Source organism: Manduca sexta, unplaced genomic scaffold (assembly GCF_014839805.1).
Source record: "Manduca sexta isolate Smith_Timp_Sample1 unplaced genomic scaffold, JHU_Msex_v1.0 HiC_scaffold_570, whole genome shotgun sequence".
NCBI lineage: Eukaryota > Metazoa > Arthropoda > Insecta > Lepidoptera > Sphingidae > Manduca > Manduca sexta.
The window spans coordinates 9884-34889 of record NW_023595375.1 but is presented as its reverse complement, the minus strand read 5'-3'; the positions used below and the strand labels follow the sequence as shown (position 1 = coordinate 34889).

Below are 25006 nucleotides of genomic sequence, written 5' to 3'. Positions count from 1 at the left end.
GGTTGCCGCGACACTGTGATCACCCCACTATTACCTTCCGCAACCCTGTAACTCCAGCTACTCAAAGAGACTATAAGTTTGAAAGTCAGGCACAAAAAATATACGCCAGTAATTAACATGGGGGGTATGACATACCCCGCCACACGCTCGCCGGGTTAAACATGACCACAAAATTGAAGAAAATAATCTTTTGTATGCAGGAACGTACAGATTTTGATCTCTCAACATTATTATAATTATATACATACTTATTTTTAGTTGAAGGACGAAAAAACATCAGTATAATAATACAATTAAAAGATATTGTAATCAACAATGCGAACATGTTATGTTGACGGATAGAGGTAAAATAAATCAGAAATACAAAGGAGATCAAAAAAAGATCGCTTAATTAAATATGCGCTTTATTTTTAGCACACCTAAGTCGCTAAGGCCGGGCCGTAGAATAAATACAGTAAGGATCTATACAAAGAAACGTAAAGAAACCTGTCTACTCACGTCTTAAGTTTGTTCATTATATTTCGGGGCCCTCGAGCCGAGGTGCTGCGGCGTATACTTAAATAACAACGAGCGGTCTTTCGGCCTGGCAATTGCAAGGAGTATCACTTTTGAACCCGCAAGGCAACTATTAATATAGGATAAAAATTACTAGACCATCGTAATCAGTCTAGCAAAATTGTATCTTAATTAGTTGAGGATAATTGCTTTATTAACTTATATATGTTCATATCAAATCTTGCAAATGATTGCAATGTAGGTGCTTATGTACATATAAACATTTCGAGTGAAATAAAAACTTGTAATTATAATGTATTCTTTATTAAACCATTTATTGACTTAATTATAATGTTTTGAGAGCCTAAAACCAATGTTATGTAACCGTTGATTTTTCTTCCTTATAAAAAGATTTCTGTATATCGCTAGCTTAATATTACAAGGTTCTTTGTTATATTTTATGTGAAAATTGAAATATATTATATCACTTAATTCTTAGTCTTTGTCAGTGAAAATTTCCAATAATCCTGAAGAATTACTAAAAGAAGAACTATGAATTATTGTCTTTTTAAATATATGGAAAATATTTTTAATCTCATTATTGCAACATAGTAAAAATTAACATAGGACCTTGTAAGTAAGCCAGCGATATGTATTTTTTTATTACTTCATGCAGTGAACCGTAATGATATTGTAAGAAAATTTCACAGAATTGTCATCCTCCACCAGTCTCATGTCACGTGCTACGTCGATGAAATCTTTAAGAACTCGTCCTGCATGTGTTTTGGTGTTTCGAAAAGATTTATTGAAGCGACACTATCTGAAAAAAATTACAGGATCAGTAAAAGTGTAACAGAGAGAGGGTGATAATAAGTCCGCCTTTAAGTCATTTTTTTTTTGTAGTGGCAAAGTATTGCACCCAATGATAAACGATTTCGGGTCTCCAGGACGCCAGCCAGGACAAAGACACCGATCTGCTTGAAACCGGATGTACATAGGCTGTCATCTCTGAACGCGAAACAGTTACATGGGTCAGAATGTCGTATAATAACCATATATTAAACCATATAATAATATTCAACCACGGTTGTGGTATGGTTATAGATCATAATAATTATTATTAAATACGAAATAAAGAATATTAATATGTGAGTGGTGTTATTAGATTCGAAAAAATCTATTAATTTTCATGAGCGAGTTATCATTTTTAGTCATTTCTGTGAGTGACGATATCATAGATATGCCTTTTCAATAATATCCTGTGTAAGATTAGGATGTACTTAGTGGTGTATGCTCCTATAGTAATTAATATTAATATATCGTTGCCGAAGATAACTATACAGAGTTTATATTAATATTTGATAGAACGAACAAGTGAACACTCGTCTACAAAAGTAGCTGAACAAATCGAAAACTTCAAATGGCCTTTAAACATTTTCGTTGTTATCAACAATAAGTTTTTCTAAAGTAAAAAAAACTTCAGAAGTATGAATTTACTTTTAGATAAAGAAAAAAATATATTTCGATTGAAGTAAATGTGTAGAAGCGTTCTGAAATATTGAAATTGTTCAGCTACTTTTACGACTGACTGTACATAATATAATAAAACTTACTTTTCAAAAAGTTTGTGCTTTCATGAACGAATACTTTCTGCTTACACTGTACATCAATATTACGGAATCCAATCTTCTTGAACGATTCATAAATAACTTTATCTGGATCCTGTTTCAAACAATATTATTTATTAGTTTGGTTTACAATCTATATTGGGCTCTATCATGTTGAAAATGGAGGTTAAATATGAATCAAATACATATCGCTCGCTGCTTTGCCCTCTTGAAAAGCCTTTTCCGCCACAAAAGCCCCTAAATTATTGTAGCAATGTAATGTGCCATCTGTACGTCAGCAAAATCTTAAATATGCTAATCCAAAACAAGATTACTCCGTGTTCCAAATTTCCCCTAAAACCGTTTCAATTGTTTCTGCATTATTCCAACAAAAATCCAAATAATGTCACAAATCCTAGCATTTTTAACATTACTTAAATTAGATTATATCTGAATGTTTTTCAACTTTATTTTTTAAAATAAAATCATTTTGGAGACCTTTGTTGCACGAAAGACTTTTCGGGAAAGGCTAGCTTTGAAGTATTCCGAGACTTTAGTAGCACCTTATATATCCTTACCTTACAATCATGGTAGGGTGACACGAATGTATCATAAGCTTGCATATGTGGCGCCCATTTCTTTGTCCGGAAGAGACTGTGGTATATATCGTAGTATGGTGATTCTGCTGATAATATAAGGAATATTTCGCCTCCCGGTTTCAGAAGGTTGTAGATGTTCATATAACCTTTCCTAAAACAATTATTTATTCAAAGCCGCGTAATAACTAATGTTGAAACTATAATAGAATTTTGTCTACTGACACTGCTATTTGTGGGCCAAGTTCGTGTAACAAAGGTGACACATAAGCCGTATAAGTTATGCTAATAGTTGTAAATATATAATATATCTTATAACATACTCGGGATTAGTGAGCCAGTGCAAGGCGAAGAACGAGAACACATGATCAAAACTCTCTCTCAGATTTTCAGGTATGGGCTCCTCTATGTCGAGAACGATGAACTTGATGCGCTCCGTCCCATATCGAGCGTTTGCAAACTTTACGGAGTTGCTGTTGATGTCGCAGCCGAGAAACATTTCGTAGTTTTGCGGTATGTAGGTGGACAGAATGCTGCTGACGCTACCATCCGCGCAACCGATGTCCAAAACTCTTGGGTTTGACCTCCATTTGATTTTTGGTACATATTCTTTTAGAGTTTCTGTAACATCCATTCTAGTGAGATTGTTATATTTGTTGAAAAGTTCCGGATTGTCTTCCATATTTAGGCTGAAAAGTTAAACAAGTCAATCAATCTCGTCATCAAGTTCATGAATATTATTTCCCATAAAATCGGATTTGTCCCGTTTATTTATTGCGATTTCTCAATACTTATTTTAAACGCCTAAATTATGGTACTCTTTATTTATCTATCTTATTCTTAACAAAGGTGGGTGCAAAACTCTTCAAACAAAATCCTTTCAACCATTTCGGAGATTATCCGAAAGAAACATATCTACAGAAAAATTAAAAATAATGAAACTGATTTTGACGTATTGGTATTACACAAATCCATACTTTTTACTACTAAAGGGTATCCCAAAATTCACGCAAGATTTGAATTAAATAGAAAACAGTTTTTCTGGGACATCCTTTATTATAAATGCAAAAATAACTTTGACTGATTGTCATGGTTTCGTGAGGACCGAATACGAAAAAAATTGGCGTTCAGATAGTTTGAAACCTGGGCTTTTATGTCGGAAAATAGCGGGAATTTAATCCCGATTTTTTTTCACGCCAATGGAGCCACAAGCAGAAGCTTTATTTTTATAAGTGCGTAAATATTTTTATCTATGACGATTTCAAGTCTGAACCACTAAACGGATTTCGATGAAATTTGGTATTGAGACCTTTGCAAGGACAGAGGCTCCTTTCTATCCTGGGGTAATATATAGCGGGACTTTAATTCCGGAAAACTTTATCCCGGAAAAACATTTATACGCGGGCTGAGCCGCGAACAAAAGTTAGTAAATAAATAAAATCGGGAATCTAATTAAGTAAGATTTTAATAAATATTTTTTTTTTCTTTTGTTGTTAGAACTACTTTCTTTGCAATAAATGACACTCTAGTTTATGAGACTAAAAAGCAATAAAATTCTAACTTAATTTTCTAGATTTTGTTATTAACATTGAGGCACTTAAGTTACTCGAAATACATAGTAATAATGAAAAAATATATTTAGCCTAAGCGGACGTAGCCGCAAAGTAACAAAATATTAAAGTACCAAATTATTATAAGTTATGAATTACGTGTACATAACTTAAAATAATTTGTTTTTAGTAAGAAATTTTAAAATGTAATGTTTTTCAGGACGTAAGTATGTGAACAAAATTAATTTTAAAAACAATTTACCTTGCTGTTGGAGCTGACGTAGATATCTTACAAGAACGCTGTCCCAGCAAAATATGAATCTCGAGATAGTATAACTTGTATTATATAGTAATATCCTTATTGCATGCAGTCTAAGATGTAACGTTTGACGTTTCATACTTATTAAGACGTAACAATTTTATATAGGTGTTTTCCGTAAAACCTTGGTAGCTATTTTTATTTTATCACAAAATGTACATCTTAATCACTTAATTTAAATTCAAAATCTTTAAATACAGCAAAATAATCATTATATACAATAGATGTTTTTAGACGTCATTACAAAGCTACCTAGTTAGGTTCTTTACCATAGTGTTGTGACTATTCAAACTCATTTGTATGCGAATAATCGAAAATCGAATCAAAAATCGAACCGTTTTAAATCCAGTTGTCTTTAAGTTTTAAATAATACTTAACTTTTTGGAGTACAGTAACGCCATATACATGGTTATTTTATAAACATAAGCATCCTCGCAGGATTAAATAAATAACATCATTAACAACATTTGTTCTACGACTTTTGTTGATTTGTTAGATTTTATGTTTATATAAAAATTAAAAAATTATTTTCCATGTGAATGTCCTTACCTCGGTGGTGATTGACTTATTCATCCAGCTGCCAGTCGTCGGCTTTGAAGCGAGCGTCCTACGTTCTTGTGTGCTACAAACTTTCGTCGCGGTATCGATATATTGTACCTGGATGTAAGTACTCATTGAACAACGAAAATAAATAATAACTTTCTACCAATATTTGATATTAAAACGTTAAAGAATGATTAAGTTAAACGTTGATATTTTGTTTAGATACCTCAAACTACATACCTACATACGATTTATTTATTTTTAATAGGGTATTACTCTTTTTTGAAAAGTGTCTCAAATTAATCTTAAGGTGATAAAATACCACAAGGAATTTTATAAAAAAAAATATTCAATCAATAAGTGCCATTAAAGTATATTTAAATATTACATTTTAAATTTCCCGCGCAAATAAACAAAAACGCTATAGGCCACGTTGCTGACGTCATCTCGACAGTAAACATTAAGAGCGTTTACGTGCCGCGCGTGAAGTCAACTATAGGTAATTCTTCGCAAAATTCACTCACACAGAACCGTGCGTAGCTGTGTGCGTAGAGTTAGCGCGTCGGCTATTTTTATAGTCAGACCAACCAATTTTGATCTTTTCGCTTTAATTATCTAATTGGAATGTAACTTATGATTTATGAATTTATGATAAATGAAGAATCCTATTATTAAATATACTAGCTTCCGCCCGCAGCTTCGCCCGCGTGGATTTCGGACTTCAAAAATGGAGCCGGTCGCGAACGTTCGAGAATGTTCGTTTTACGAAGCTACTCGCTAGGTGATTCGCTAGCCTCTAGATGCCAAGCAAGCCGCCTGCCTGTGCGTTCGCGACCTTATATATATATATACAAAAATAATCCTTATAGCATGATTCAGTATTCACGCATGATGGCTTATTATTAGCGTATTTCATGTATAACTTTGGTGTTTCTATACCGATTTCTATGATTCTTTTTATGGAATATTTAATAATGTTAACTTTTTAATTAGGGATGACTGAGAGTGTTATAAACGTAAGAGTAGACAAATATAATGAGAAAGCTTCGAACTGCTAAGCTATCGGGTGTTACACGTGTTATTGTGAGTCAACCATAAAAGATAGACATATGCTGTCGTGGGATATTTTTTACATAATTTTAAGGAGAACATTTCCGTCATACTTGATTTCTGTGTAGCTTTAACTATTAAGGTTGCACACGCGACGGAAGCTTAAAAAATGAAGTAACTTCTCCCATTTTCCCAACATTTCCCTTCACTGCTCTGCTCCTATTAATTGTAGCGTGATAAAAAGTATACTATAACTAGCACAGGAGTATGACAAATAATTGTACCAAGTTTCGTTAAAATCCGTCGAGTAGTTTCTGTTTCTATAACGGTTATACAGATAGACAGACAGACAGACAAAAATTTTACTAATTGCATTTTTGGCATCAGTATGGATCCCTAATCACCCCCTGATAGTTATTATTTTGGAAATATATTTCATGTACAGAATTTACCTCTCTACAGATTTATTATAAGTATAGAAGATAAGAATTCATCATGAAATAGTTTATATGTATCATTTTGTAATTATAAAAAAAAATAAACATTTATAACAAATTTTAACGCCAATTTTAAAATTGTTATTTTCACTTTTTAAGTGCAAACGGTTTAAAAATTTAAGCATTAATTGCATTTAGAAAGTATCCTTTAGTAAAGTGGAGCTCATCATGAAGCCGAAAGATAAGCACCAGAACTCCGTAATCAGACAATAAATCAGGAAAATTACTGTGCTACACATATCAGAAACGATCACGATGGAGGAAAATGGCGTCGGATTTCTGTAACCACCCCTCCCCTACCGACTACTGCAGTCGCCCACCTACTAACCGCACAGCGCGCTGGTGCTACCGTGGCCCGCATACAACCGCGCACGCCGCGGGCGTAAAACGAGTTTTGAAATGTGCATTTAGTCCATTGAAATGTTACAATTTAAGGACCGAATATTGCATTTCTTGGAGGACGCGGTTTTATTTTTGGGCCATGTGTGGGGGGTCAATAGAAGCTTTATCTTAAGTCGCCACCCTTGTCCCCCGGCCGCCATCTTGGAAAAGGGGTGAAAACACTTTTTTCGCGATATCTCCGAAACTATGCGTCTTACAAAAATTTTGTAAAGCCATAATTTGTAGCAAATATGTTTTTTTTCTCCTTTATCCCCAAATGGTAACTCATACCTTTTCTACCTGCATAACCTTCGATAAGTTAAATTTGGTAAGTTCTATGGCAAAGAAAAGAGTTAGGAATAAATAAGTAAAGTTGTACGAATTTAACAAAAATTGTAATAATATATTTACAATAAAAAATCAAAAATAAGTTAAACATTTTGTTTCGACCGGATTCTCATGAGCATTGACGAACCCGGTAAACTTTGGAGCGCTGTAACAGCGTTTTAAATGAATGAAATAAAAAAAAAAATTAAGGAACAATTTTCCTCAAAAGATCATTTACAAGTTAGTCTGAGGTAATTTTTTTGTAAAATGTATAAAAAAAAGTTATAGAGCAAAAAAGAAAACTTTTATAAACATTTTCTCACATTTTTGCTTATAACTTCTTTAATTTTTAATTTAGGGCAAAAAGTTATATAAACATATTTGTAGGCAAAATAATTTGCTACAAATTATGACTTTACAAAATTTATGTAAGACGCATAGTTTCCAAGATATCGCGAAAAAAGTGTTTTCACCCCTTTTTCCATGATGGCGGCCAGGGGACAAGGGTGGCGACCCCACAAACTTGAGGTTAAGCTTCTATTGACCCCCTACACATGTTCTAAAAATAAAATTGGGTCCTCTAAAAAATACAAAGCTCATGTAACATTTCAATGAGCTAATTGATTTTTGACATACATATATTTGCATGCTTTTGGAATTGCGGGCCCGCAATCGCGGCGGGCGCGGGTAAATACCGCTTTGTGAGTTTTAGCTTAAGGTTCAATTTTTTTCCTTTGAGTAACTGTTGCTCAAGTGTTTAATGAGTAAAAAAAGCAACAACCATAACTACAGACGCATATTATAACATTAGTACACTAATCTTTTAGCTCTTGCTTTAGCCGAAGTTTCAGCGTTGTTGCGTTTCCTTTTCTTGCCTAGAAATAGCTTTACTTCCCATTGTGTCTGAAATATAATAATATAATAATAATTTATAGTAACTAATAAAAATATTGTCACTCATTAAAGAATTTTTTTTTGATACTGTCTTACGTTTGTTAGCCTGGCAAGGGCCGGCTTATACAAACACACCGGTCTTGCGGGTGCGTGCTTTAGGCACTGCGAGCCCTTAAGTGACCATGCTGAGGGCGACCCTCTAAAGGGTCACGACCTCGGCTCAGGACGGCCACTGAGAGAAGATGTTTTGGGGACATCAGCGATTATGGAAACGCGAAAGGAGCGAAAAACGACCTAACAGTCTAACATGTTTACATCGGCGCCCGGGCCAGAATTATCAGAAGGGTCGGGACGACGGGGGACGCGGCGAGGTCCTCGACGGCGAGGACGGAGCAGCGGTCGTGTTGAGTGTTTGAGCTTTTTAAGCAGCTCGTGCTTTCTACGTATTGCCAGAGTTATATCGTCCTCTGGATCTGATAAGACTGAACGCGGTCTTCTCCATTTGGCGCGGTCAAATGGAGTGTATTTAGAATTTAGTCGGATTAACGGATTCGGGTGATTGACCGCCTTATCGAAATAGCGTCTGCTGGCCATGTGCATAAAGTGCCTGATGGTCGGCATATCGGTGTCCACGTGGAGGTTGCGATTGCGAACGTACCACGGGGCATCGAGTGCACGTCTGAGGAATTTGTTTTGTAACACCTGCAGACGCTGAAGTCGAGCAGGCGGTATATGCGCGAACACGGGGGACGCGTACGTCATGATCGGTCTAACGCACGTAGTAAAGATCCTAATCTTGTTGCGGATAGACATCTTACTTTTCTGTTTAAGAGCCAGTGGAGCTGGCCCATCGCGAATGCGGCTCGCGCGCGTACCGCATTTACGTGTGGGACGAAGGTCAACTTCTGATCAAGGATCACACCTAGATATTTGACCTTATGGGTCCAAGGGATGATCTGGCCAGACAATCTAACTGAAGCGTTAGGCGCTTCTCTGAAACTTCCTATAGAATAGGATAGCTTGGCTTTTGGAGGGTTGACGGTGATGCGCCATTTGCGAAACCACTCGCCGAGCTGGTCGGCGGCGGCCTGCAAAGTGCGCACCACATGTTCCGGCTCTCTACGTGAAGCGTAGATCGCCGTATCATCCGCCAGATGGGCGTCTTTGAATTTAGGAATATCGCTAGTATATAGCGAGAAAAGGGTGATAGCGCGGAGCCTTGCGGGACTCCGGTCGAGATGGTATGTCTAGAGGAGAGGATGCCTTCGACGCGATATTTGAAACCGCGATTCGACAAAAATTCTCGTATGATGTGCACGAGATGTGTGGGCACGTTGAGAGTGTACAGCTTGTACAGCAAGCCGTTGTGCCACACTTTGTCGAATGCTTTCTCAACATCGAAGAAGAGAGCACCGGTATAAAATCCTAACTTGAATTTAGAGTAGACATGCTCCGTGATGCGGTACTCTGATGCACGCAACTGTGCCTATTACGGAAACCAAACTGCTCCGGAGGAGCAGATTGTGAGAATTGGCTACTATTTTGAGACGGTCGAGGACGATCCGCTCATAAAGTTTCCCTATCGTACTAAGGAGGCTAATGGGCCTATAAGAGGCCGGATCTGACGCGGGTTTACCCGGCTTGTGAATCCCTATCACGACTGCTTCTTTCCAGGCCTCAGGAAAGTAGCAGTTCTGGAATGCTGCATTGAGGATGTCGGCAAGAATCTTGACCAGATGCCCCGGTAGCATTTTCAGTAACCTAGTGGGGATACCGTCAGCCCCGGGGGCTTTTCGCCTATTAAGTGCCTTGATCAGAGTGACGACTTCTTCGATCGTCACCGGGGCGAGGGGGTCGGGGGGCGCGTCGACGTCCGGGTCGATTGTTTGAAACGGTCGCGGAATAGGCGGCGAAGGGATCGCATTCCTACTTTCGACGTATGTGTCTACCGCAACAAGATGATCGCGGTCTACGGGAATGGATTCGAGCGAGCATTGAGACTGCAGGGTGGAGGCTAATAGTTCCGCTTTCTCGTCGTCGTCAAACGCGGGGCGTTGATTCGGACGATTGAGCGGAGGAAAAGAGGCCACATCCTTTCTCTTGAAAGAGCGGACCAGCTTCCAAAAGGCCGTGTGGGTCGGTTGGATTTCCGACAAGTGCTGCTCCCACCTCGAATCGACGGCGTCCTTTACGCGACGTCTGGCCTCACGTTGGAGGTAACGCGCGAGACGTCGTCGATCCGGGGAGGGGTCAGACACGCAGGCTTTTAGTGCTGCGTTTCGCCTCCTCAGCACCCATCTCACGTCATCGGGAAGATGCCCTTGACCGTTGCCGGTCTCGGGCACCCTCTCGGAGCTTTCGCTCAAGACGTGGTGGAGATGGTTGGTGAAGGAGCGAATCGCGCCGGTCGTTCCCTCGCGAGTCACGATGTTGGGCGGAATGGCGGAGATCATTAGATGAAGTGTCGGCGAGTTTGGTGCTCAAGAGCCGCCAATTCGTCGACACTTTCACCCGGTCGTTAGGACCTGTGTCTGAGGGACCGTTATGTCGGCTAAATCTAAGATCACAGGTCTGTGGTCTGAATCTAATTCATGTACCACTCGCAGAGAACGCACGTTGAGACATACGTTCTTTACGAGTGCTATATCTAGGATATCGGGTCTGTAACTATCGTTCATAAAACTATAGTGCGTGGGTTCAGAAGGAACCAGAATGCTCATATCAATTTCGTCAAGACAGCTCTCGAGTACCGCACCCCTACCGTTGGTAGAGTTGCAGTTCCAGAGAGTGTTCTTGGCGTTAAGGTCGCCCGCCAGAAGGACGGACTCCCCCATACTAAGTAATGTAACAAGTTCTTTGGAGTGAAGCTCCTTACTGGGTGAGAGATAGGCCGAGATCAGAGTGATCGGCGGGTGTCCTGTCATAGAAAGCCTGCACACTGAAGCCTCAATGTTGCTCACGCTTTCGGGGGGGTCGAGAGGTATGCAATGCAGGGACCTTTTAAAGTATATGAGAGTGCCACCTTTAGGGCCATTGATGCGATCGTTTCGCACCAGATTAAAATTGGGAAGTTTGGGACTTCGTTGGGAGGGTTTAAGGAACGTTTCCTGGAGGAGGAAGACGTCCAATTTATGATCGCGAGCAAAGTGTGAGAGTTCGGCTCGTTGGCCGCGTAAACCATTAAGGTTGAAAAAGCCCACTCTGAGGGAGCGAGGCTTGAGTCGCGATGGGTTATTACCGTTTGGAGAAGCCATTACGGAGAGAAAATGGATTCAATCGTGAGTTGGTAGATGCGCTGTTGCGCGTTATAAATTTGGGCGAAAAGGACTGAGTCAGAGCGACCCAGTGCCTTCATTTTTGACGCGCAATCGTGAATGAGGGCGTGGAGTTCGATGATCTCTGGGGAAACCAGAGAAGGAGAGGGACGAAGAAGCCGCGCCGCTAGACGCCGGAGTCGCCGCCACCTGGGGTATGGATGGTGCGGGAGCCTTCGACTTGGCTACCTTGGAAGAGGTAGCCTTGGAGGTCGAGGGCGTTGGGACGGGAGCGGGAACAGTGACCGCTGCTGCTGCTGGTGTGGCCGGGGTGGCGGGAGATCCTCCGGGAACCACCGCCCCTGGCCTAGGGGACGCGAGTCGGCACGTACCGCGGTGGGAAACCACGGATTGCGTGTCGGGGCTGGGGCCAAAATGAATTTTTCGGCCTGAGGGGCCTGATTGGGCTCTAGGAGCCCTATAATTTGATTTGAATTTGGGTGCCCGTGGGCACCCCCGGTAATTGGCCGGATGGCCAGATTGCCGGCAGTTAGTGCACGAAGGCGGCTCCGTGCACTGAGACCTATCTTTAGGGCGCGGGCACTCTGACGTGCCGTGTTCGCCGAGGCACTTGACGCACCTGGCGGGGAGGCGACAGCCACGCGAATTGTGACCACTTTTGGCAGTTGTGACACTGCGCAACCTCGCTAGTCTTTATGTGGGGTCTCGACGGTGAAGCCGCCGAGGCCCGAGATGTCGCGTAGCTCGTAAAGAGCTTTTACGTCTGTGGGGTAGCTAAGATGGCGAGGACCATCTCGTACTGTATGCCACGTCGTGACAAAACGCGATTTGCGGTGCATCCGGTGCACCTCTAGGGCTGCGATGCCTTGGCCTGGAGGTCTTGTTGGACCTCGGCGGCCGACATTTGGAGAGGTATGCCACGGATGACATACCTATAGCGGCGCTCGTCCGGGAGCGCAAAGGTATAATAATGATAGCGCTTGCTATCGAGAAATTTGGTCAACTCGCGGTGGTCGCTAATTGACCCGGGCTGGAGGGACAGCAGTTTTTGGCCACTGTTCCAGGCGTTGGGCGGGATTTTGATGCCCCCACTGGTGAGAGCATCAAAAAAGGATTGAAGGGAGGCCCCTTCGGAAGCTGGAGATTAACCTTCGGTGGCTTTTTAGGCCCCTTAGGTTGGGTCGGTGGCGACGAATCCGTCGAGCTAGCGGGCGCGGGCTGGGAGGCCGCGGGATTTTGTTTTGGCGCAGAAGGCGCGGACGGCGCAGAAGGCGCTTGGGACGCAGGAGCGTCTGAGCCACGCTGCTTCTTCCTGCGCCCGTTCCTCACGGTCGTGAAGCCGTCGTCGTCGAGGTCCGACGACGCGGCCCCAGACCGCGATTCGCTGGGGGCAGGGGAAACAGGTCGCTTGGACGCGCAAGCGACGGGGACAGCGGAAAGCTGGGGTGCGCCTGGATCGGAATCCATGGCGAGGTCGGGATCGACGGCGTCGGCCGGGCTCCCGGGCGGACTAGATCTGTCCGAGGACCCGGACGACTCCGACGAGTCCGAGGAAGCGGGTGACTCAGGTGAGTCAATAGAGGACGCGGGTGAAGCGGGCGACTCCGGCGAGTCAGGCACCGCACGGGGCTCGTTGGCGACCAATATCGAGCGCACGTATGAGCTGAATATTGGGTCGTCCCTAATGTAGGACGCGAGGGCTGTCAGCATGGCGTGTTTTGCCTTGTTGACATCCGACGCTGGCTCGTCAGTGTCCATAGGCCTAGATTACTCCTGTCGAAATATTTAGATTTAAATCTGATTTTGGAATACAATATTATATGGATATTATCGCGGTTTTTTAAGTAAGTATAAAAATACAATGAAGCTAACATACGACGTAATTTGAAGTCAATCCTTATATAGAACTAACCTGTGCAGAAATTCTACAGGGTTCACTTAAGATTACGCCCCGATATGCCAGCGAGTCTGTCATGACGGCAATATCGTCAGCAAATCGGATATGATTGATACATTCGCCACTAATGCTGATATTGATATCCAATCTGTTGCCTTTAGTAGTTAACCCTACTGATATTCTAATGACGTATATAAAAATACACTACGTAATAGAGAGCTCCGTATGTTTACTGCACTCCAAAATGATACAGGCCGTCATGATATGAAGACTTTTTTCCAGATTTATTGAAATCCAATTGAGCACAGGTCAGCTATATCAGATACAATAGTCTGTAATATGGCTGACCTGTGCTGTGAGACCAATAGGTCGAAATTTAAAAAAGCTTTTTTAAAAATAACAACCTATCATTATGAATGGTTAAAAATTTTTGATAAATTGTTTCAGGGTGATCTAATGAAAGTGATTATCTTTATGTTTAATTTTCAGCATTGTGCTCATTGATTCCTACAAACTAACTAATATTCTAAAACTATAAAGATTCCATATTTATCAACAGGACCCTAAAAATAAGTTCGTTTTGTGCGATGTACTTGTCCCGCATAATCATCTGTAAGCGACAAAGATTATGTTAAATCTCCTTACAGTGTAGCATACAGTAAATATGAAATTATTTACATAAAATAATCTTCCTCATGAAATACTCCAAAAACAAAACTGCATCAAAATCAATCTTAATAATATTATAAATGCGAAAGTTTGTGAAGATGTATGTTTGTACTGCTTTCACGAAAAAACTACTGAAGTGATTTGGATGAAACTTTATAGTAATATTGGTTATACATCAGAATAACACATAGGCTACAGTTCATAATGATTTTGTATAATTTGTTCATAATATAACGATACATATAAAGTAAGTCGAAAAATAAAAATATCCCGGAAAGCTCACACGAGCGAAGCCGCGAGCAAAAGCTAGTCAAGCATAAAGTACTAACAGACAAAAAATTTCGTACCATTTAGAAATTAAATCACAGATATTTTTCGCTCTAAGTCTATGGAAAGTAGTGTATTGGTGCATAAAATCAGTGGCTTCACACTTAGTTAAGCTGATGGAAAGCGTGTAAGTCAAATGTCGGACTCAGATCGCGTAGAGGCATGCGTTAGAAGCGCTGGTGAAATCTATTGCGACTTGCGTTTATTAAAACTGTGCTCAATGTCGGATAAGAAAGCTGTGGAGATGGCATTGTCTTTTTTACCGACTTCAAAAAAAGTGGGTTCTCAAGTTGACTGTATTTTTTTTTCTTGGCAGAGGATAGAGGTGATATGGGTTAAATGAACTGCCAATATGTGGATAGAGGAAGAAAATAAGTTTTGGAGAAAGGATGTTAGAGTTTCTGATCGATGATAAATATATGGATTAAAACCGTACCTATTATGGCCATTAAGGACGGCTGTAAATACTAACACATCGCTTGTTTGTCAGGCTAGATATAGACAAGCTATTGAAATGTATAAACGAAAATATAATGTACTAGATGTTGCTCGCAGCTTCGTCTGCGTGAAAAGCATTTCCCGCTACAAAATTTTCTAAAATACTGTAGCTAGTTAGAGCGTCAACTGTACGACACTAGTGCCATTCAAAAATCCCATAATAACCTTTGCGAACAAATTACTAGGATATAAGCCTATATGTTAATCCAGGATATGGACTATACATGTGTAAAATTTTATCCAAATCTGTTCAACTATTTCTGCGTTTAGTTCTACCAAACATACAAACAATTTCACAAATTTTTGCATTTAATATATTTGTATGAAATACGACTATTAAAACTATTATTCTTAAACCAGGCCAAAAAAAAACTTTTTATTTTCACAAATCGCCTACAGGATCGTAAATCGAAAAGGATCTATAATAACCACCCAATGTTATAAAAATATTCAACTAAAAAAGATTTATTATTTCAACGTGTCTATAAAAACTTCCACATGAGTTATTATAAAAGGCGATTAAACAACTATATGTAATAAAGAATTCGTTACACCTCGATTTCATTGATCAAGTTCACTGGAGTTATAGTCAATATTACGAACATTCAAATTGATGTATGACTTGTGAGTAAACACGTAACCTTAGTTTCGAGTAGTGTTTATAAACGCACCCTTATCACATTCTGGGACGCGCAGTGTTGCCACTCTCGGTACTCTTTGGAGGATAAAAACTAAAGAGTATATGAAACAGTTATAGAATAGATGGATCCTACGTATACTAGTACAAGTGCAAAAACATAAATTTACAGGAGAGCGATTTAAACATTCCAAACTTTGTAAATTTGTCATAGTTCAAGAGAAATCTGTACTTTTTGACGCCAATGTTGAGTATACTTAACCGTATCAAAATAAGAGTTAAAATCCTATTTGCATATAACTTTGCTAAGGTGTAAAATATTTACAACTTTATTTATTTAAATCACAACGTCACGATTCACTTTAGTAACAATAAATTAATCGAAGCCGATACAAATAAAGGTTCCCACGCGAATCTGCGGACGAGTGGGGCATAGCTCAGCGGTTTTATTATTACCAGTCTATTGGCTATCGGCATGCTCACGATACTATGGATTTATCGCGAGGACCCACATAGATTCGACCATAAACTGATACGGACCTTTCTGGGCTTACAACGGGAGATAATGCGGTGGTATGGTACTTGTGATTTAGGAAGTTGTTTCAGTGGAATGAGGAAATTATTTTCTAATTTAAAGTAGCCTAAGTTAGTACAGGTATAAATAGAATTTAATAATTATATGAATTTGTAATATAATTTATTAATACTAAACGCATTTAAATAATTAAATGCTGTATTGTTGGACAAATATCACCTGAACGTTAACACTATGTTGGATATATTTTATATTCGCCCGGATAGTGACCACCTTACACAAGGTGTTAAAACCCGCCATAGCGGCCCACGTAGGTATGTCGCGTTCCGGGATCAGCCTGTGTATATTCGGTTCCAACAGGCCGGCATAATTTTGTCGATTACCGAGGCGTCCACATCTCTCGTCATTCGCCGTCACCATCAGATGCAGTAGGATTACTTTCCCATGCAAGTATAAAAAACAAAATAATTACAGTTTCCATACATTCCAAGTGCATGAGGTTAGCTTGATGCCAGAGGTAGAATCCATACAATAAATAAGCGATGGCATTAAAATCTTGGAGATATGCCACCAATTTACAAAATAGCCTCCAAGTATCGTATTCAAAATCTGATAGTCATTAAGGCGTAGATTTTTAATAGAAAATCAAATAAAATTAAATATCCTTCAATTTTCTTGACGTCATAAAACGTAACCTATCCGTAGTATATCACAGCTAACAATAAAACATAATGTTGCTCTCTATGGCCACTTCTTACCACACTTTATGACTCGGATGTGATCTCTATGACTTTTTAACACTGTTGGATTTCTCGTATTTGAATTTTTATGGATTTCTAATAGCCAGTCTCCTTGTATTGTGTTAGGAGTTCCAGCGTTCCAGCGCAATAAATTGTGAAGCGCTTAAAGAAATCCTTAAGCGTTTTATATGTACTATTTTTTCGTATCAAGATATCATTTTAAAAAAAAAGGCATATTATATTATTTATTTGTGAATAAACAACATACTATTCGAACGATATTTATTTTATTGTTTACATAATCGTCTATTGAATTTTTTATTTATGTTTTAAATAGAACAAAATGCCATATCTTTATAATTATTTAGATTAACATGAAAGTAACGAATCATACTTGAAAATGATAAAAACAATTCCTATTGAAATAAAGCGCTAAAGCGCTTGATAACACAGATCACAACCCCAACTTTTTCGACGCCCAAAGCGAAGTGGAATCCATTAAGATAGGTCAAACGATACGGGGACGGAATTCAACGTGCCTCAGTTCTCACTTAAATGGACGTGTATTATTTAACTAAATGGAAGGCGATGGTGTTAAAGCTTGAAATTCCCTATATCCTTACGGTAAGTACGGTACGATGTGTGATTTTATACAATATTAACCCTTATTATCATGCCTTAAGGATAGTTGTTTTCGGTAATCCTTTCTCAACTGATATTTAAATCCTATAAGGAAACTATCTCCCAGAGTAATTCAGTTTGTTAGCGTTCCTTGTCTCTGTAAAAAATGCTAAAAATATCTGCTTTTATTAAAGAGTTCTAAGGTCATGTAGAGCGGACATTGGGAAGATTTTCATATAAAAATTTTGCGCTCATACGATGGTCATTCAATCTGCCGTAATATAGCTGTAATATGCCCATATTAAGCAAATTTTATATTGATATATAGTTTTTGTATTAAATTTTTATATAAATATGTTTTTTTGTATTTAATTAATATCTAAGGACACTGTAACACCTCAGCTCTCACGCGGACATTTCTAATAAGATAACTTATTACTAATTGGTAGTAACTTTTAGAAAACCAATTTCGTCTTGTTGTCCGATCTTTAACTAACTGTACTGTTTAACGTCTCTGGCTTTCACAAAGTTCGTCAACGTTTGTGAGTGAATAATGAAGATATGTTCGCCGACTTATCATAGATTATCCCTTATTCAGCGGAGATAGCCTAGTTGAGTGTGAAACAGACTGCCGCGCCGCGACGAATGTTCGGATATTCAAATCCCAAGGACACACACCTCTGACTTTTTTAAAGTGTGGTGTGTATTTTTTGTGTATTATCGAATGTTTTAACAGTGAAGGAAAACATCGTGAAGAAACCTGCGTACCTGAGAAGCTATCTATAGAAATTTTGAGCTGCACTGGACCAGCGTGGTGGACTAAGGCCTAGTCTCTCTCAGTAGTAGAGGAGGCCCATGTCCAGCAGTGGGATAGTTTATAATACAGGGCTAAAAATTGTATATGATAATATTATTATATCATACATCATCCCTTAAATTTGCCCAAGATCGAGATAATTGGTAAATTGTCGCTATTTACTTATAAGGCACATTGTAGGCCTACAAAATCTATTATAGATATTGTGATAGCTGCCTTTGGGAAGAGCTTTCTGTTAGCAATTTATGTCTCAACGTCTTTTTATCCGTTAAAGGCGATGTTTTGATAATATTGGCCTTATCTGTTCCTCATATGGATCCTTCATACATACTTGAAGACAAATTGTGATTAAAATTACTGTATAGTATAGAGAAAACTTCAGCGAGGTTACCACCAAGATTTTCGTGCATGACATATTTTTGTATTGTCTGGACAAGCTCTAGACCTTGGGTTCTTAACCCCGGGGTAATAAGCCCGCGGGGATAAATCAGCTATATCACGGGGGTGCCAAAGAAATTAATTATAGAATCATAAAAATAAAAAGAGTAACAGAGCTGAAGTTAAATTTGTAAGGCTGTTGTGCAATTTATTTTTAATAAAGATATTTGTATTTGCTTGTATTGTTTGTTTTGATAACATTTTGAAAGCGGGATGAAATTAATTTAACGTAGATCACAGTTGGGGCGGAAAAGTTCTGGAGTGGCGACCACAAACCGGAAGACGCAGCATACGCTGGCCCCACACGACATGGACCGACGATCTGGTGAGGGTCGCTCGAGTCCGATGGATGAGGGCGGTCCAGGTCCCTATGGCGCTCAATGGGGGAGGCCTATGTCCAGCAGTGGACGATTCCCGGCTGAAATGATGAGGAGATCACAGGGGTAACAATATTGAAAAGCGTAGAAACCACTGGTCTAGAGCATAGCATAAAATTGCGGCTGCCATATTTATTCATAAGTATGACTTCTAATCCCGGATAGTGAGTCGGAACAACGTAACTAAATAACCATATTTGAATAACATGCAGATTTCCTCACGATGTTTTCCCTAACATAAAAATTTCTCGCACAAGGTAACTTTTGACCCCCGCTTATAAAGTCACGACATCGTCGGTACCTTTCAATGCAGGTTTTTTTTTAAACTGCGTGCTTTATGTAACATGTCCCTTATCAAAATATCAAATCAGAGCGGTCGTCTTCAAAGATACCGACTCTATAAAAATTTGGCACTAAACGGACACTTGGTAAATTTTGCGACAATCTAAAAGACAATTGCGTGGCAAATGTCTTTGTTTCCTAGGTTTTTGTGTGCGCCAAAGTTAATATATGCGTAAAGGAACCGACGTTGTGTTTTTCGTTAGGCCTCAAATATATTAAAGGTATAAAGCAGTCACAGATATATCACATTGTAAATAAATATAATTTACACGCCTATTTATGAAAGTATATTGGAAAATAAGTAAATGACTGAATCATCGGGTAACCAAAATAAAAAAAATATACGTCGTATTGAAAAATTCCGCTTATGGACGTCGCTTAAAAATAATAATATTTTATTTTCATTTAATATCCACAAACCATTTCATAAGCATCGTTTTGAAACATTTAGCTTAGTGCTAGACTCACAATACTTACAATAAACTTGTTAACCGTCCTTGGAATCAAAACCTTTGCATCTCTTCTTCACTTTGACTGAATCAAGAACTGACTCCAAGAATCGAAAAATCTGGTAAAGCTACTATTATGTTATTCTAATGTCAGATAAAGAATATTTACTCACTAAGGAGATGACTAAAACAACGTCCATAGTTGAAGTAGCATCTCCAAAGCCATAGCACCGACTGAGATAAGTCGTAAATGGCCTAAGCATGTCCAAGGCCTAAAGATACCTCACTGCTACCCAAGAGAATATATTGGAATGACAAGTCAATACGTGTGGTGGCAACACGCTTGCAGGATCTGGTTCTTGTTTAACAAACGCCAGACGCAGATTTTGTTGCTTCTACTGCTATATAAGCTTGTATTGTTGATAAGGCTTAAAACTTTATAGTTATAAAGGCTTTATTGTTGTTGAGCTAAAGGACAATGCCCAAAACCAGGCTATCTTTGCGTCAGTCATGCATCTTAACCAAATATCCACAAAAAATCATCATTTTAATTATTACTTTATTTGTATTTATTTCAGTCATAAGCGAATGGGGGTTTAAAAGATATGAAAAAAAAGTTGTTTAATTGTTGCAAATGAAACATCCGATAATTTACTGCCAATATGGCGAAATGATACCAATTTATAACAAATTCCCATCTTAGATGGAATAAAAAAGTAAATATGTACAAAAATGTGCTTGTGCTTGAATTTATAATATATGTATATTATTTTATAACAATATATTTATTCATCTCAAATATATTGTTATAAAATAATATATTTTACTTAATAATTATGACCAAACTCCAAATAGCTGGAAAAGAAGAGAAAATATTAATCGTTCCAAAAACAAACAAATGGCGACTTGTACTTACTTGCATTGACAGAAATACTAAAGTCTGCTAAAACATGTCTGGACTTTATTTTTAAATTATGAATATATGGGTAGAGATTTTTATTCCACTGGCAACTGAAATTAATGACATTTTGACATTTCAGATTTGTTTGAATGTTAAATCATTAAAATATTATAATATTATTCTTATTCAAGATCGGAGTGTTTTTCTTATGAATTTTAATGTTGAGTCGAGAAATCTTCTGTTAAAAAACAACGTGTATAGTGTGTTTCGAACTTTGAGACGGAAGGCGTTTAGTTAGCAACACAATGTCGTCTAGAGCCTGGACCCAGGACGGTTAATCGAGACGGCGCGGCATATCCCGGCGGTGTATAAACTGCACCTTTCCGGTGCCACAGCAAAGACACGTATATTTCTTGGACGAGCTGTCCAGTTTGTGAGTTTTGTAGATTATTATTAACATACCCACAATGTGGGAAAAATCTTGCCAAAGTTAAAGAAAACAGTTTAACAATAATAATAATCTGAACATGTTTACTCAACTTCTACATTATATTTTAGGTTTCAAGGCGGGAATGAGTTTGTGCTGCTTGTTGGCGATCAGGTAATAGAGAGGTTCACAGACAACAAAAACATGACATGACCCGACCAACGCTGCAAGAAGTCATGCACTCACTTCAGGAGTATATATAAACGTGCTGCAGCTATATCAAATTCTTGTTTTTATTTTAGGATGCCAAGAATATATACCTCTATTAAAATATACATCTATATAAAAATATGCATCCGATTTCGTATTTCTCGTTTTATTTTTCTTTCCCTATGATAATTAACTATTAGCGTAATCAGGTTGTGAAGTGAGTTCCTGGGTTCGATTTCCAGGCCAAGCAACATTTTATCTCGGTGTTTCTAACATGATTTGCCTGGGATCGGAATCCTCCAAAGAGGGTTGGCGTCAGGCATAGGCCGGTCATAAAAACTAATCTGAATCTATTCTACAATATGTGTTGACGCCATATTGGAGTGAGATAATGGTAGGTGGAATTAAAGATTAGGTAATCAATGTAATAGTAGTAGTAGCAGTAGTCAGAAAAATATATAAGTACACAAAAGGTCAGGTAACATAATATGCTCCGTGGAAAAACTAAAATTCCGTCATACTATCTTTTTAAGTTTTATTGAAGTTTCGTCTTATCAGATATATTAGTACCTATCAGTTCCTTATGATGGCAATTAAAGCTAGGTGAAAAGAATGTCCAATAATTGCTTATAGCAATAACAAGTAGGTTCTGCAATATTGAACTTAATTAGGCACATAGTTACTTTCTGCCATACATTATTGCAGTCCATAGGCACTTAACCTCAAAATAACTGCGTTATAAAAATTCTGATTACTCGGAACTCCCATCGAATATCCAATTATTTTCAATTTGTATAAGAATTAGGATATATTGCCTATAGTTTAGTGAAGGTTTTGTACAGACGCAAGCGTAGCCCAACTTTCATACAAAAATGGGCATTCTCCTTTGTATTTCAAGATAATAAAAAAAAATTGAAGTTTTTACAGTAAAGTATAAACTAAATTCTATATACTGATTAAAATACTTATTATAATTATTGATGGAAAAATAGGAAATGAATCACGTAAAATGATCGGTTTATTAGTCTCGTAACAATGTCCGAAATTAGTAAACCAATGATAAAAAATTTAATTTAAAAATTCGTTTATTGCCATATTATCTACTCAGATCTATTATTATTAAGCATAGTAACATTGCCTGCGTATCATTATACATAGTTATATATACATTTCATTTTAAAGGACAAAACATAGTGCATTTTTTGGTCATGAGGTTGTGAATATACGCTACGTAAATTCCTGTCGTAAAGTAGGTTTTAAAACTACTGTATCTTGACCCGCGGAACTTGCAACAACGCCAGTTTTATTTTCATAACCAACGTTTTAACATTTATCACCGGTTAAAAATCTTAATGACTTGACGGAGTTTGTCAACAATTATCCGGGAATGAGTACAGTTAGTTTTAAAATATATCGTACATTAACGCTGTTGAGGCAGGTAAATCACCGTTTCGAAGTAATATGACGCTGCTTTTAAATTTATTACGCACTTTGTGGACATTAGAATATATTATAATAGTAATAATACAAAAAGCGACGATAGCCTAGTTGGGTATGGAACGGTCTACCGAGACGAATGTCCGCAGGTTCAAATCCCAAGGGCACACACCTCTGACTTTTCTAAAATCATGTGTGTATTCTTTGTGAATTTATCGTTCGCTTTAACGGTGAAGGAAAACATCGTGAGGAAACCTGCACATCTGAAAAGTTCTCTATAGGAATTCCGATGTGTGAAGTCTACCAATCCGCACTAGGCCAGCGTGGTGGACTAAGACCTAATCCCTCTCAGTAGTAGAGGAGGCCCGTGCTCAGCAATGGGCAAGTATATAATACAGGGCTGATATTATTTATTTATTATTATAATAATACAGTGACACTAGATTTCTTTATACGGGCATAAACAATGTAACTCCACTGCAGCTGATGGTAAATGGAGTAGGGTCCAATAGAATATCGACTGACGAGAGATGATTACTCCTCAGTCGACACAATAGGGGACCGGTCTATGCTTGATTTTGTACATTATTCTATATGTAATGGTTAATAATACGAAAAAGAAGCACTCCTGCGAAAACTGCATAACAATTGGTTAAAAAATGAGCGAGTAATTCATATTTAAAATATTGTAACGTGCAGAAGTGGGCGCGATGTGGGGATATCGCTTCATCTCTTTTTCGCACGCGTCGTAATTCCCGATGACGTCACATGTGGATATTTCGTCTCTTTTCTGTTTCTTGTTAATCCACCGAAATTCAAACACTTATAACTTGTTGATTTATTACCGGATTTTAATAATTCCTTCTGTGTTATAATTTATATTATGTAAATATTTGATAATAGTAAAGAACAAAAATGAGTCCGGTACCCTATTATGCCGGCCTGTTGGTCGGATATACACAGGCTGATTCCGGAACACGACACACTTACGTAGACCACTACGCCGGGTTTAAACACCTTGTGTACGGTGGTCGCTCCACGGGCGGTTATAAAATATATCCTATCACCAGCAGATATGTCGTAGTGCACTGTTAAGCGATAATACATTGTGGTAGGTATTGATTTGTACATTTCGGAGCTGAGCATTTCTATGCATGCTTTGTATTGTATAGGAAATATTAGCCAGCGATACATCGTCCTCGGACCTAGCATATCCAGCGTAGTGTCATTGCAATAGGAGTTATATTACAATACGACTAAGTCTCTGTGTTGTCTAATCAATATTAGCCTGGAATATGGAATTAATACTTGATATGGCGATAGGGTCGTCTCCTATCACACCATGGGACGGAATACACACGGCGTAAAGAAGGTACACCTTTTGCGCCTCTCCCTACCCTTTCGGGCATAAGAAGCATGTGTTTATGTGTATTTGTAACGATGCCACTATCTACAATGGTAGCGCTTGCGCTTGCCATAAGGCGAGCTACTTGCGTACTTTTAAATTTATTATTTGAAAAAATATAATAACCCTTGAACCCTTGAATGAATAGCCCTTTATTTCCTATTGTACAATTAATTATCTGCATTTTGAATAAAAGTAAATTACTATTCGAACATTAATGCAACTTATAACTTCTCTTTAGACCCTCGCATGGAATTTAATTTTCGGTCTCTCTGATATCGCGGTTGTTACCAAGGGACAGCAGTCATTAAGATAAGTCACAAACCCCATGGGTGGCTTGGAAATCCTGACACAGGACATGGCAACTAGTTCGCGTAATGAAAACCGCCGGCATAGCACTGTAACAATACTATAGATAACATTCTAATGTACACAATGTAAATTACGAGATTATTTTCTGATCCTTGTTTACCGACTTTCTTACCGATTTGGTGGACATAAGCCAACTGTAATATCCAGTCTTTGGGTATAGCCTCTACAGGGGAAATGTTTGCCAATGGGTCTAAAATACCTAGGTTGGAGGTCAGTAGACCATGTGAATAGCACCAAGATTTTGATACTATTATACGTTTAAGACTGTATAAATATATTCAATGTATTTTTTATTTCGAGAAATATTTAGATTCAATAAATTTAACACCTATATAAATAACGAATCTAAATAATTTCCTTATTTTAACTCACT

General features: G+C 38.4%; 1 protein-coding gene across 4 annotated transcripts; it reads right to left on the bottom strand.

The window, feature by feature from the left end:
* Positions 1-803: 803 nt before the first annotated feature.
* LOC119193482 (juvenile hormone acid O-methyltransferase-like) lies at positions 804-5244 on the bottom strand. 4 transcript variants are annotated; one of them, XM_037447088.1, is made up of 5 exons: positions 5117-5244; positions 3022-3319; positions 2681-2852; positions 2109-2217; positions 804-1315 (listed from the first exon to the last, which is right to left on the bottom strand). In XM_037447088.1, the coding sequence occupies exons 2-5, from the start codon at positions 3195-3197 to the stop codon at positions 1239-1241; spliced, it is 534 nt and encodes a 177-aa protein (XP_037302985.1). In that variant the 5' UTR covers positions 3198-3319; positions 5117-5244; the 3' UTR covers positions 804-1238. The 4 variants fall into 4 exon arrangements, with proteins under 4 accessions (XP_037302985.1, XP_037302984.1, XP_037302982.1 ...); XM_037447087.1 differs by having other exon boundaries at positions 3022-3387; positions 5117-5243; XM_037447085.1 differs by lacking the exon at positions 5117-5244 and adding an exon at positions 4511-5079.
* Positions 5245-25006: the final 19762 nt, after the last annotated feature.

What these genes read in the sequence shown, in the direction of transcription:
- LOC119193482 (XM_037447085.1), bottom strand. Translation starts at nt 4,646, where the DNA reads ATGAAACGTCAAACGTTACATCTTAGACTGCATGCAATAAGGATATTA. An exon ending in CACTGGCTCACTAATCCCGA is followed by an intron (nt 2,853 to 3,021) that starts GTATGTTATAAG and finishes TAATTGTTTTAG; the next exon opens with GAAAGGTTATATGAACATCT. An exon ending in CACCCTACCATGATTGTAAG is followed by an intron (nt 2,218 to 2,680) that starts GTAAGGATATAT and finishes TGTTTGAAACAG; the next exon opens with GATCCAGATAAAGTTATTTA.